The following is a 15,031-nucleotide window of genomic DNA, read 5'->3' as shown; positions in this document are numbered from 1 at the left end:
AATCACATCATTCTTCTAATGATGTGACCCCGTTAATCAAATGACAACTCTTTTGTCCATGGCTAGGAAACTTAACCATCTTTGATTCACGAGCTAGTCAAGTAGAGGCATACTAGTGACACTATGTTTGTCTATGTATTCACACATGTATTATGTTTCCGGTTAATACAATTCTAGCATGAATAATAAACATTTATCATGATATAAGGAAATAAATAATAACTTTATTATTGCCTCTAGGGCATATTTCCTTCAAAATGTTCTTCACAACCATGGTATTATCCTATTTTGCATGCTATGCTCAATCCTATTACCTGTTTTCCTTGTTAAGAACATACTTCCTTCTCATTTCTTTCAGTTTGAAGGACATTTCCTACTTCTTTACTTCTCTCCGATAACCTGCACTTTACAAATGCAGGCTCTACAAGCTTAGGTATAGTGTATTAGGATTCCTAATGTTGGCAAAGAAAAAAAAAGCTCTGTTCTCTACTGATTGTTTCTTGAATAAATCAAGCCCAAAAAAGACTCACACCAACCTCAGCACAATTTACAGGCAACTACTCCAGCAAAAACATCATGTGACTCGAGACACAAGTAATGCACTGAACAATAAATCTGCACGACCAGAAAACCTCGCATACCGGCTGCCGGGCGGCTTGTCGATCACACGGCGGCTGGTTCTACCGGCGCAGCTGGGCGTAGAAGCGGCGATGAATTCCTCTACCTTGTTGTCCACGGCATCGCCGAGGCCCAGCTGGGCTCCTCGATGTCGCCAGCGGCGCCAAGGCAAGGGAAGGCGAGGCAGCGCATGGAGGAGCCCGAGGAGCAGCTTGCGTTTGCCCTTGCGCACAGTGGCGGATCTAGGGGTGGGGTGGTGGGGGGCCATGGCCCCCACATACAATTGGCAGATCTTTTTACTAATGCATTCATATGTATATTCAATACTTTGTGAACTATTTGTAATGTGTTTTAAGAAAAAAAATGCTACCCTTTATAATGTTGCCCCATGTTGGTCACGTTCTAGATCCGCCACTGCTTGCGCATCATGCAGTACATCTCCCGTAGGTAACCCCACATCCGCCTCGCCGTCACTGGCGCCGAGTGGTGTCCCCTCGCTTTGGTCGTTGGCCAGGACCTCACCACGAGGGGTTTCAGATGTGATGGTGAAGAGTGGGGAAAGAAGATACGACTGTGTTTTTCTTTTTTTCTTTTTTAAGAAACTGATACGACTGTGGGTGGGGGAGTGAGCTGCGTGTGGGCGGTGGGAGCGAGTTGGTTGCGTTTTAGTCGTTCGGCACGTTGGCCCTTGCCACCACACGCTCAGTCGATGACGTGGCCGGGGATGCGCTTCAAGATCCGTGCCTTTTCATCTAATGGCTCTAGACGCGTTTGAACCAAGTTGATGAGTGCTGGGTATTTGTTTTGTGGTCACGGAATTGAATCGGATGGTTGAAAATAATTGGAGTACGTCAACTTGTTTTCCGGCACATCCTTAATTGAGTGCGCTGTACCTGTGCAGCCTCGTCCATAAAAGGACAAGAATCGCGAGGGCAACAAGATTACACGTATACTCCTAGTAGTACTTCCCATTTGCACGAGACGACGAACGACCTCGGCAGAAGAGGTGAAGGTGATGGAGTCCTGCATGCGCAAACTCCTTTCTACCGGAGTGGGGATGTACCGGAGCCGCATCCGTCGTTGGCGTTGTTTGCGATTCGTGCATAGTTGTGGCCCACCTTTTGTATACGACTGTATTTCTATTACCCATCTCTAGTATATCACTGTAGTATGTTAGGAGGATGGCCCATTATTTGTATTAGTATGTTAGCTTTGTCAGCCCAGCATGCATGCAACCTTTTTCCTCTCTCCCGGCTCCCAAACAAATCCATCTTTTTATTTTTGCTTACAATTTTAGATGGTCATCATATTTCACATTAAAATTTCGTTATAGAATTTTTTTATAGATTCAAATTCCTTGCAACATGATCTTCAGAACAAGATCAATCTGGAATATTTTAAAATTAGATTTCAAAATAACATGTTTCATAGTCTTCAAAAAATATCTCGTTTCATAGATTTCACTTAGTTCAAAAAATAAATTTCACTAAGTTCATAGATATAAATTATTTCAAAGAATTGAGACATATATTTTGTAATGAGTGAAATCACTTTTTACAAACAAGTGAAATGTAGTATTTCAATTGAATGAGTGTAATATATTTTCTGAAACTACTGAAATGAGTGAAATCTATCTTTTGTAACAAGTGAAATCACTTATTTGAAACAAGTGAAATATAGTATTTCAATTGAATGAGTGTAATATGTTTTCTGAAACTAGTGAAATCAGTGAAATCTATCTTTTGTAATGAGTGAAAGCACTTTCTTGAAAGAAGTGAAATTTAGTATTTCAATTGAATGAGTGTAATATGTTTTCTGAAACTCGTGAAATCTTTCTTTTGTAACGAGTGAAATCACTTTTTTAGAACAAGTGAAATATAGTATTTGAATTGAATGAGTGTAATATGTTTTCTAAAGTAGTGAAATGAGTCAAATCTATCTTTTGTAACGAGTGAAATCACTTATTTAAGACAAGTGAAATATAGCATTTCAATTGAATGAGTGTAATATAGTTTGAGATGAGTGAAATAATCGAAATACAATAATATTGAAATATGATACATAAAATTCAAACTAGTCAAAATGTATTCAAGATTGGTCTTGTTTGAAAGGTCTTATCGTCCTAGACTCGAATATATAAAAAGTTTCAAAAATGAATATTTGGTTCAAAACGTATCAAGTATTCAAAAATATGAGGATGAAAATTAATCCATGTGAGTGTATGGAAAGAGAGGCTGCATGCATGCGTCGTCCATCTCCACTCTAACTCTCCCTCCTATGTGAAAAGCCTGAAAAGACATGCAGTGTCACAGCCTGGAGAGTTGTATTACAATTGTATAAAGGTGCCGCTTCGTTCACTAACTTATACGGACTCGGGTCGCACAGATCTTGACGAAAATGACCAACGGCGGATGCGGCTCCGGTACATCCCGCCTCCGGTAAAAAAAACTTAGTCGGTCCTGCATGGTGGAGGAGGTGAAGGTGGTGGAGTGCTGCATGGTGACGCCCAGCGAGGAGACGCCCAGGTGCAGACTCTGGCTCTCCCCGCTTGACCTCATGATGGTCAACAGGGGCCACACCCCGATAGTCTACTTCTACCGCTCCGCCTCAGTCTCCGACGACGGCTTCTTCGAGGTGGCCAGGCTGAAGGCCGCGATGGCCAAGGCCCTGGTCCCGTTCTGCCCTCTCGCCGGCCGTCTGGGCGTTGATGGTGATGGCCGGCCAGAGATCGACTGCACTGGACAAGGTGCGCGCTTCATGGTTGCTCGCTCAGAACTCGCCGCCGCCGACTTCAGCGCTCGCCAGCCGTCGCCTGAGCCGAGGAGGCTCTTCGTCCCCAGGGACATCGACGATGTCATACTCGCCGTCCAGGTGACCTTCTTCAAGTGCGGTGGGGTGGCCCTAGGCACCGCGCTGCACCACGTCGCCATCGACGCCCTAAGCGCGTTCCACTTCTTCCAGACGTGGTCCGCCTTCTCCAGAGACGAGGCCGGCGACGGCGCTGGAGCAGCCGCGACAGCGCTGGAGCTGCCATGCCACGACCGTACCCTCCTTCGCGCACGCTCCCCGCCACGCGTCGTCAACCCCGACGCTCTCTCCGTGTTCTTGCCCCTCAAAAACGACCCAAACATACCCGTGCCGGAGCCATCTGGGCCTGCCGTCAACGAGATTTTTGTTCTGTCCAACGACCAGGTCACCGCTCTGAAGCGTGCCTGCGGTGGCGCGAGCACGTTCTGCGTGTTGTTGCCGTGGCCACGAACCAACGAGAAAGGGAGATGGACAGAGATTTTTGCCCGGAGCACGAACTCCGCCCCGCCGCACAAACGGCGTATTCTTTCTTCCCTGAGCACGTACTCAGTGTCCAAGCTACATGGCTTACAACTCAACTCCCTGGTACAACACACACTCGAGGCCAGGCCTTTTGCAGTCCCACGGCAGCGCAACTCCCACGTTACCTCGGCCACGCGCACGACGCGCTCACCATGGTCGCTGGCAACAAACCCGCTAACTACCTCCTGCATGCATGCGCTAACAACCACGCCTAGCAGCCACCAAGTTCGACCTGGCTAGCTAGCACCGGCTCTCACGCCTACCCAGCGACCCGCACGCATGCCATGAGCACGCACAACGCACGCACACACATGGGCATGGCTTGTTGCTAATATTCACGCCCCAAGCCATGACCTTGCACATGTCAGGCTCATCGTCGACTCACGCCATGGCCGTCGCACCGCACCGTTGCGGCATCTGCCGCGCAGCACCCCACGTCACGCGCTCCCAGGCTCGTGTACACGACGCGCACGCACGCAGTCGCCACGGCCCGAGTCCAGCGCCCCGACGCGGTCAGTCCTTCGCTGCCTTCGTCCCGCCACGCACTCCCCGGCCGGCGCACCCGTCGCGCTCGGACGCAAATGACGCGTCCGTCTCCAGTGCGGCAACGCGGTCACCTCCTCGACGATCGATCCCGTGCTCCACACGCCCCAGCTCGCGGCCTTGATCACGCACCAACGCGATCAACGTGGCCGATCCAGCGTGCCCAGGAGCTCGGTCTTCTCCTCGCCGAGCCACGCCCTGCACGCCCGTACTCGCGCCCGCGGTCCCTACGCGCCCGACGCGTCCCGTGCGCACCCATAACACGCACCGGTCGCGCCCGGCTCGCCGCCGCGCTTATTGCCCTGCACCGATGCGCCTGCAACCGCAGCGCAGCGCCTCCACGGTCGTCGCGCCGAGCCGCCGCGGCCTCTACGCCACCACGCAAGTCCTCCGCGACCTCCTCGTCTCCGCGATCGCCGCTGCTCGTTGCGCGCACGGCATCACCGTGCATGGCCGCGCATCGCAGCCGACGCGTCCATGTCCGGCGCGCTTGCCGCGGACGCCACCGCCATAGCCTCCATCTCCGCCGCGCTCGCCGTGTGCGCCGCGGACGCGGCCGCACGCCACGGACGCGGCCGCACGCCAGGGCCGCCGCCCAAACCTGTGGCTCTGATACCAATTGTTGTTGCCGTGGCCACGAACCAACGAGAAAGGGAGATGGACAGAGATTTTTGCCCGGAGCACGAACTCCGCCCCGCCGCACAAACGGCGTATTCTTTCTTCCCTGAGCACGTACTCAGTGTCCCAGCTACATGGCTTACAACTCAACTCCCTGGTACAACACACACTCGAGGCCAGGCCTTTTGTAGTCCGACGGCAGCAGAGCTCCCACGTTACCTCGGCCACGCGCACGACGCGCTCACCATGGTCGCTGGCAACAAACCCGCTAACTACCTCCTGCATGCATGCGCTAACAACCACGCCTAGTAGCCACCAAGTTTGGCCTGGCTAGCTAGCACCGGCTCTCACGCCTACCCAGCGACACGCACGCATGCCATGAGCACACACAACGCACGCACACACATGGGCATGGCTTGTTGCTAATACTGCGCCCTCAGCGCCCACGTGTGGCGCTGCCTGTGCGCCGCTCGGCGGCTACCGACGGACGCCGAGACGCGGTTCAGCTTCCCGGCTAACTTCCGGCGCAGCCTAAGGCCGTCGCTCCCGGCACGCTACTTCGGCAACGGGATAATCATGGTGGGCACCGCCTGCAAGGTGCGGGACGTCGTCGCCACGGACGGCTCGAAGGACCAGGCGCCGCTGGCCTCCGTCGCCGGACGGATCAGGGACGTCGTCCGCGGGCTGGACGACGAGCTGGTGCGCTCCTCGATTGACTACCTGGAGACGGCGCCAACTATGCCTGCGGCGTGCAGCATGCCGGCGACGGAGCTGACTAAACATTGGGTACCCACTGCCGTACTACACGTCTACACCACACCAGGATCCACCTTTCATTTCTCATCCGGTATCCCATTCCAACGACAGCTCAAAAAAACGTTACTATTAGCTTGGTACTGGAGTACTTTAGTTTGCTAAACTCCGAGACCATCAGAAGCTCGTCAGCTCCAGGATGGTGCCTTATTGTAACATCCCAAAATTCTAAATTTTGGAATGTTATAATAAATAGATAGTTTTGATTGATTGATTTACTGAAAGTGAGTGAATTTGAAACTTTTTGAAAGTTAAATGAGAGGGAATAAAAGGACTTTCCCAAACTTTCATTTTCTTTTCTGATCTTCATGAATTCAATTTTTTTTCAAATACAAAACCCTTGAGCGAAGATGATATGACTTCTTCCATTTAATTAAATGAAAGGGTATTTGAAAATATTTGAATTTCATTTGGAAATATTTCGATTCATAAATTTCAAGCAACTCAATGATTTTCACGAGCGAAGATAAAATGACTTCTTCAAAACATATGAAATATGAGTTGGGAGTTTCAAACAAATAAATTCAAAGTTCTTTTGAATTTATTTTCAATTTGGAGTTATTTGAGTTTTATTCAAATTATTTTTCTCCAAAAATAAAATATATGGAAAATAGGGTAACATGATTCCCTACAATAGAAAATTGGAGAGAAATAAATTTGAAATCATTTTGGTATTTTTTAAAATGATTTTTGTTGGATTTTATTGGGGCAGAAGCACTCTTTGCTTTATTTGAATTTGTGTGTATTTTATTTGACTTTACAAAAATGTTCAAGTCGTAAAAAATCTTTTTCTGAAAATTTTGATATATTATATGCCTATAGTATTTATTTATTTATTTTGGTTTTATTTTATTTTCTTAGAATTTGTTAAAAAAATTTTCGGTCCGACTGGGCCGAAGCCCAGCCGGCCCAGCGCCGCGCCGACCCACCCCGGGTCGTCCCCGATCTCCTGCGGGAGACCAAACCCCGCACGAGTCCGCTGCCGCCGCCGTCTCCTTCCCGGAGTCCGCCTCCCGCGCCGCCTTGCCTTGCCCCTCCTCCACGCCTTACTCCTCCTCTCCCCTCCTTAAATAGCGGCCCCGACCCCGTTTCCTCTCTGCTCGCGCCGCCGCCTCCTCCCGCATCTCGCCGGAGCCCACAGCCGCCGCCGCCGTCATCAACCGCCGCCGCCGCCGCTGCTCTGCACCACCGCCGCCGCCGCACTCCGCCCGCGCCACCTCCGCCACCTCGCCGCCCTCGCCCCTCGTCGTGAAGCCGCGCCACGCCGGAGCTCGCCGTCGCCACTGCCCCGCTTCACCGGAGAAAAGTCGCCGTCGCCGCCGGTTCATCTCACCCGAACCGGTATAACCCGAGAAAACCGATCCGGTTTTTCTTTTAAGTTGTTTTTTTAAACCCTAGACTAGATCTGTTTTCTTATGGTTTTATTAAACAGCGAACGTCCACTGTTTATATCTTATAAACAAACGTTCATTATTTAGTTCTTTTCTTTTTCTGTTATTTCGGCCAGGGACCCATCTGTGAATATTTTATTCATAGATTAGTCCCTAATCTTCAAACGACCACAACTTTTGCTCGTTTATCCAAATCCAACAAAACCAACGCCCACTTCTTCGTTATGATCTCCTCTGTCCAGTAAAACAACTTAAACATGGTTTTGAAAGTTTAAAATTTGAATTCAAATAGTTTTGTATTTGAACTTCGTTTGATCGTAACTTGAGTTTTATAACTCCGATTTGAGTGATTTTTTTTGCAACTCGAAGCTCTTGACCTAAACTTTCTGATAAGGCCAAATTTACATAATTTGGTACTGTTAGAAACTGTTTTATGCTGCAAGAGTTATTTTCTTGGTTTTGATGTTTTCCGAGTTGTTCTCTTCGTTCTTTTCGATCTTTTGAGTGATTGCTTATGTGTGGTTACTATTGTTTGCTTACGATAGATTGACCGGAGTGTGACGAGTAGAACTATCAAGAGTTTTGGGTGCGAATCACCTTCATCCACATTGCAGGCAAGTTCACACTTTGATCATACCTTTTCTCATACCCAGTTTTTATGCATTAGATCTATCCTCAAACATTGCATGATTAGGATTTAATTAAATTGTGGGTTATGGGAAGTATTTGAGGTCGTACCTATTACCTGTTTTATTTTCAAACCCCTGGAGTTACTTCTACGTTTGCTTATTATGCCATGCTATGCAAGTAGACGTGGATTGGGTGAGTGAATTTTCCATTGACAGATGTGAGTTTGTTAATTAATGGTTTATTTAAGGTGGCAACTTTAATACACATCTGGGTGGATTGAGGCACCTGGTTACTCCAGGACTTGCCTGTCTAGGCACCTGGGTTTCCAGGACTTGCCTGTTTTTTTTTGGACCGTCACCCAGGCTCAAAGGGATCATGAGATTATTCAAACTAGAAACTTCCGTGTGCAGCCACATGCTATTATGGGCTCTAGTATAGTTGACAAAGTTGTGTGAACTCTTACTGGGTAGACTAGCAGATGTAGGGGATGTAGGTTGGTACGGTCTACCCTCTACGTAAGGTGCAAGCGCTTCTGAAAGACTATGTCTCGGTCATCCGTTTCTCAAACACCATGTAGTGCGAGAAACCAAACGGAGGAGATCGAGTCATATGGGGAAAAGTGCGCAAACCTCTGTAGAGTGTACAAACTAATCATGATTAGCCGTGTCCCCGGTTATGGACATCTTGAGTATCTAGTATTTGATTTTCCTGTGAATCTCATCATGTTACTTCTGAATTAATATTGTTGGGATGTTAATGAGTACTTTTAATTGGGATTGAGAATGCTGTCAACCATTCTCAATGTTTAACAACCACCATGATAGTTAAATAAATTTATTCCTTTGCAGTAGGGAAAAATTGGTTTTACGCAAAACTGTAACCATAGAGCTTTTCCACCATCCAAATATGCATGTAGAGATAGCCATTATTCATCTTTTGCTCTATGGTGTGAATTTGCCAGTCTCATGTTGCAGGATCTTACGACGAGTAAGTGATACGTTAGGGTTACGATTTCCTATACTCAACTTTGCCGTTGGTGTTGATGGGAATCCACAACCTTGTTGCTTCCGCTATTTTGGATTGAGGTAATAGTATTTACGCTACTTTATACATGTGATTTACCTCTGTTATAAATCCTCGAGTACTGTGTGTGTCAGCATACCGATCCAGGGATGACACGCAAGCACAGAGACTTGACCCATTCGGGTCGGGTCGCTACACTTATTTAGGCTGCATGCATGCAACAATGCTAGTCTATGAGTGGATTAATGGTAGCATGCGGCACTTGCAGAAGCTGGTCGTACGTGCAACAATGCTAGTGCCTTTTTTTTCCTTTTTTCAGGCAACTATGCTAGAGTCTCTGCGTGGATTAAGGGCAATGCTACAGCAACAGAGTGTTTACAGGAGTTTTACCAACTGGGCTGAGGTAGTGAGGTGGGTTGCGTTGATTGGTAATTATTACTCCCCTGTTACAGGAAGTTGGTTATTTTATCTCTATTCCTAATGGAGCAGTTGGTAGTCTCGCTTCTAGATTTTTTTTTCGTCCCACCTCCCATGGTATTTTTTGGTACCTCGTCCCACCTCATACTAAGCCGCCACGAACCGCAAAAACCGCGTACCGAAGCCCCCACCCGCCCTCACGCATTCCAGGGCCTAACCTCCGATCGCACCCAAGACAATTCAGCGAAAAAAACCTACAAAAATTAACCAGCGAAAAAAAAAACCTAATGGAGGAGTTGGTAGTCCGGTATGGTTTATTTTCAACACTTTCCTAATGACAAAAGATCACGGATCTATCTTTCCTACCTTAGCCAAATCAATGAATCTCTCTCATTAATGCAATTTGCTTTAGGAAACAAATAATAGATTTTTTTCTACCTTAGCGAAATCAACGGATCTCTCCCATTAATGCAATTTGCTTTAGCAAACAAATAATAGATTATTTCTTACCTTAGCCAAATCAACAAATCTCTCTCATTAATGCAATTTTCTTTAGGAAACAAATAATAGATTCTTTCCTACCTTAGCCAAATCAACAGATCTCTCCCATTAATGCAATTTGCTTTAGCAAACAAATAATAGATTCTTTCCTACCTTAGCCAAATCAACGGATCTCTCTCATTAATGCAATTTGCTTTAGGAAACAAATAATAGATTTTCAGGAAACAAATAATCTCTAATATCATCTCTAATTCTCTAATAATAATAATTAATATAATATAATAATAATAATACCTAAAAGAAACGCAGCGTTCCGTTTCCCGTCTTACGTCGTCGAACCCTTTGTCGAGCCTCCCTCCCGTGCGCTGTTGGTTTTCCCTGCGTACGTTCCACCCCAAACGTGATTCGTTCTTCTTAATTACGTGGTCCCACCCCCATGCGATCCGGTGAGAGAACCAGCAAAAACGTCATACCCATGCACGCAAGCAACGAAAAATTCATGCAAGCCGTGTCTCCTCCTCCCTGTTCAAACCCTAGCCGTCCCTTCCCAGTTGACGCCGCTAGCGAGTAGAGAGTAGCGCGTAGCACAGGCACCAGTGCGGCCCTTGGTCCCCCTTGACCTCGCAATGAAACAGCTCGTCGGCATCGACGATGAGCCGGTGCGTTTGGTGTTAATTCCTGTGGATGGGTCAAGCAGGACACAGGGCGGTGGATCCGGGACATAGCCATGAAGTCTGCTTCGATGCGCGCCCAGTATTGTCTCAAGTGCATGGGTCGATCCTGGATGGCGGGTGATGGATCAAGGACGTACATAGCAGATTTCACCTACGCAAACGGCTGACTACTCAACCTCCTCTCGGCGGTGGCAGCGGCCAGGTCTGGTTAGCTACCATTTATATTTAATACATGCCATGAAAGGCGATCAAGAGGAGCAATCATAAGCAGCGAGGTGTTCCAGGGCTACGAGCGCCAGTACTGTGACTCTGCGTCTGCGAGGTCTTCGCCAAGATCGCCACCCTCTCTTCCCGTGCCTATTTCTATTCACTGTTGTTGGTTTCGTCTTACATGGTGAGATCTAAGCAGACAATATGAAGCAGAGGCTCTCTGAGATCCAGTCCAACGTGCAGGATACTGAATCGCTGGTAAATACTAGATTGTGTTTTACGATTTGATCATCCAATCCGCTGCCTTACATACTGCCTTTGGGACATTTGGCAGGTGGAGGCTTCATTTTGGATGTAGGTGAATGTGTGATTTCTGGAAGCTCTGTATATTAACTTCATGATCGGCTCTTCATTTTCTTCTTGGGGACTAGATTTGAAGATTTGCCAGCTACACCATCTAAAAATCAGGCAGCTGATCCGGGTACATTGCTACTCGGCCTTGCGTTCAATTGAAGTTTTCTGAGATCAACTCTTCTGAAACTTCAAAACGAGTAGTCCTCGTATTTTGAGGTTGCTACTTGCACATTGTTCATCTTTCTGTCAATTTTGTTCCATTATTTTGCACTCTATCTGCCAATTTGATTGCATGGTATAGGGTGCGATGGTGGCGTGGGTGCCGCACGGGGTAGGAGCAGTGCCCTGCACAGGCCAGCCCATGCCTGGAGCTAGCATCGTGCCAACGCCTCCATGAACGCCGCCATGACGCGTTGCATGGTGTCCCTGTCGGGTGTGGCCCCCAACATCGCGATGTGTGCTGAAGCATGTCGTTTGTGGCTTCAAGCCGCCTGGTGGCCACCGTGGCATCGTGGCTAAACAAGAGGTTGGTGATGAAGAGCCTGCGCTCGTCCAGGCGGATATGGCAGAGCATCCACGGTGATGTGGACGCGGCTGCAACCGTGGCCAGATGGAGAAGCCTTAGGTCCTGGTAGATTATCTACTGATGGCATAATCCTCCAGAGCTACAATAGCCAAAAAGATGCCTTGTCGTGGGGAAGCATCGCTACTGGAAGCATCATCAGTGATCTGATTTGAAGAGTCCAGCAAGAGGTCAATGGAATTCTCATCTCCAATATGTTTTCATTCTAACATGTCCTTGTTGATTCAGCTGTTACATTGTGTCACAGTTCACTTGTTTTTCACCTTTTTTTGTACTACTATGCACTGGAGGATTCAGCTGCCCCTTTTCCACCTGTTAGTAAGTTTTGTAGCAGACTTCTTAATTGATATTATAGACATTCTAAGGTAGACGTGGTATTTTCAGTTAGACTGATTTCTTGTATTTATCCACTGTTATAGGAGTTTGTTACCTTTGTTTTTTGATCGAAAATTAAAATGTGCATGCATTGTCGAAGTTTGTGAAGTAGAATTAATAACCTTCTGGTTATTGATCAATATACATATATATCTTGGATGTCCCATAGCAACGCAAGGGCATTCAACTATCCTTGAAAAAAAAGAACTGTCAAACCGCTCAAGAACCTGCCAGGTCAAGCCTCTCCCTTCGCTGTTTGGCACTGCCTACCCCCTCTCCCCCGAATACCGCGACAGGGAAGATCTGGTCCATCGAGAGAGACCGATGCTGTCGACCATTGATGTCGCATGGGAGATTTGCGACAGTGGAAACATGCTCCCCTTCGCGCCAACGGCGCCTCGAGGTCACTGACACGGGTGACCCAGTGATTCGCCGCTGCCATCCCGAGCTACTTTGCCAACATCGTGGGCGTGGGCTACTGGCCTTCCAGGTACTCGACCGCCGGGCTTATCGAATTGGGCCGCCACGGTGCTACTGGCCGCCGCCGGTCTCACTATAGATACATCATGTGCCGTCGGCCATGCCAGCATCGCCGCCTACGTTTCCCAAATCAGTTACCCATACGGTCCATGCATACCCGGAGACGTTGGTGCATGCACACTTCTCATGGATCTTTGTATTAGCCTGATAGTGTTGGGATCTCGAAATTTTGCTGTAGGTGAAGAAGGGATTCCTATCTCGAAATTCTGTTGTAGGTGAAGCGCCTCCTGTAGGCCATGGAGACGACCAGGGATGCATTGGGAGGCGGGCGACGTAAAGTGCTGGAAAGGAGTATTGTATTATGTATGGTCCTCCTTCGCTTTTTGGAAGGTTGTATAGTCGTTTTGATACACAAGATATAATTTCAGGTTCTACATACATATTGGTTTGAGATGTTTTCATTTTTTATCATTTCAATGAATAATGCAATCTGGATTTGTTTTATCAATGCCAATTTGAGGCATTCTGTATGGGCTGGTTGGAGGAATATTATTTTTTACGCACTATGTGTGAACATGTTGAAGGGGCATGACCATCAACGAGCTTGTGGCAGAAGTTTGAATGTGAGTAGCTCCTATCTTTTGTGTACTTATTTTCAGTCTATTAATCAAAGGGTAGAATGATTACACATGCAGTTATTTTGGTATGAGCTTTGGCAAGGGATGTCGATTGTTATGTTGAAGAGGCTAAAATCTTTCTTAGTAAGTGATGTGCATTATGCATCTGATAAAAAAAATAGGCTTTAGGGAGTTGATTGTGCCCATGAGAGGTGGTCCTGATATTAGGCTTGCTATAACATGTCATATTTAACACGTACTGTTCTTTACCAACCAAATGTTCACGTTTTAGATTATAAAGAATGATGACCTCAAAGACAAAGAGCTTCAAGAACTCGGTTCTGAAACTTTTGGTTAGTCTGAGTAATGAAATGTGACCCTACTGGAAGTTCTACCTCATTTCAGTTCTTCTTTTTTTCCATTTAATTATCTATTTCATTTCAAGCTAACTGTCTTACATACCTGTATCTTTCAATGCAAGACTACACGAGGACTATGGTCTATGGGATATCAAGCTCCTTCAAATAATCTGCACCAGTTCTTCTGGAGAATAATGTGTATGCATGGTCTACAATGGAGTTTACAAGTTCACTTACTCAAAGATTCAGCCTAACATTTTCCATAAGGATTATGTATGTTATACAAACTCTCAGTAATCTCTACTACTAATGTCTTAGTTGGTAGTCTCGCCTCACTCCACCTCATCCCACCACTCCTATCTTTCGCCCACCTTTGACATCATCACATCACAGCATTGGGCTGGCCCATTAACGTGTATGTGAACGCAATCCTCCCATCGTCTGCCCTCCTCGCGATAATCCCAATGTCCTCGCGCTGCCGTCCTCTTCTCCCTGATCTCCTCTACCAGCGTGCCTTCCTTGCGATCCTCCCGATGTGTCCTCACGTTGCCGTCCTCTTCTCCCCAAACTCCTCTACCAGGGGGACTCCTCTATGACCCAGCGGAGCGAACATTGTACGCAGGTTTTTTTGGCTTTCACCGGTTCGTTCTCTACCCCTCCTCCATGACTCCCTCACCATCGATTTTTTTGATGTCTAAATGCAATCCCTCCATGGGGAAGTATGATGTGAAGGAGAGAGGCCGCGATGGCGAAGGTGAAGTGGGCGTCATCCTGTTTTAGAGGAGAGGGCTCCAGCAAGAAATGTCCCACTACGGCGAAAACCGAGCGGAAGGGGAGGGTCCGACAGAAAAACATAAGAGTGTGTCATGGGGTGGAGTTTTTATGTTGCTACACTAGATCGCGGGAACCTGCCGTCGACCTTGAGGTTGGTGTATGAGAGAGAAATAAGCTTCAATATCAATAATTTGTCTGATTCATTTATATACAGTATAGCCCGTAGCAACGCACGGGCGTTTTACTAGTATCTCTTAGTATGTCACACCATCAGGCAGGACTCATTGTTAAAGGGTCGTCGGGTTTTTTCCAAAACGCCTTAAAATAATGTGTATCTGGATGCAAAACATGAAAAAAGCCTCCAACAGTTTGCATTTGAAGGCAAAACTTAAAGATCACCTCCATGTGTTTCGAGGAAAAAATTTAAAATGCACACACTTTAGAGCATATACAGTCGGGCGCCTCAAATCCGGCTCACACGACCAGGCGGGCCGCCCGGTCATGTTTTTTCGACCCAGACGGACGCCTCAAACGCCCGGGCTAACCGGCACCCCCCATATCCAGCCCAAATATGGGGCGATATATGAGGGCGTCCGGGCGCGCCCGCCACGTCAGACCCGACAACCCGACCCCACCCCAAATTGCACCAAATCCACCCGGAAGACCAGCCGGATCAATTTGCTATCTCCTCTCTTCTTACTCCTCCGCGTCGTCCGTCTCG

The 15,031-nt window shown here is 47.4% G+C and overlaps 1 protein-coding gene across 1 annotated transcript in view; it reads left to right on the top strand.

The window, feature by feature from the left end:
• The first annotated feature begins 3,081 nt into the window (after positions 1-3,081).
• Positions 3,082-15,031, top strand: part of LOC119321369 (putrescine hydroxycinnamoyltransferase 1-like) — a 13,144-nt gene continuing 1,194 nt past the window's right edge. The window contains exons 1-3 of the mRNA XM_037595080.1: positions 3,082-3,863; positions 5,550-5,895; positions 13,470-13,530. Coding sequence (XP_037450977.1) covers positions 3,082-3,863; positions 5,550-5,895; positions 13,470-13,530 — 1,189 coding nt within the window. The remainder of the gene's footprint in view (positions 3,864-5,549; positions 5,896-13,469; positions 13,531-15,031) is intronic.

This window comes from Triticum dicoccoides, chromosome 6B (genome assembly GCF_002162155.2).
Source record: "Triticum dicoccoides isolate Atlit2015 ecotype Zavitan chromosome 6B, WEW_v2.0, whole genome shotgun sequence".
Taxonomy (NCBI): Eukaryota; Viridiplantae; Streptophyta; class Magnoliopsida; order Poales; family Poaceae; genus Triticum; species Triticum dicoccoides.
This window is presented reverse-complemented; position numbering and strand designations above follow the sequence as displayed.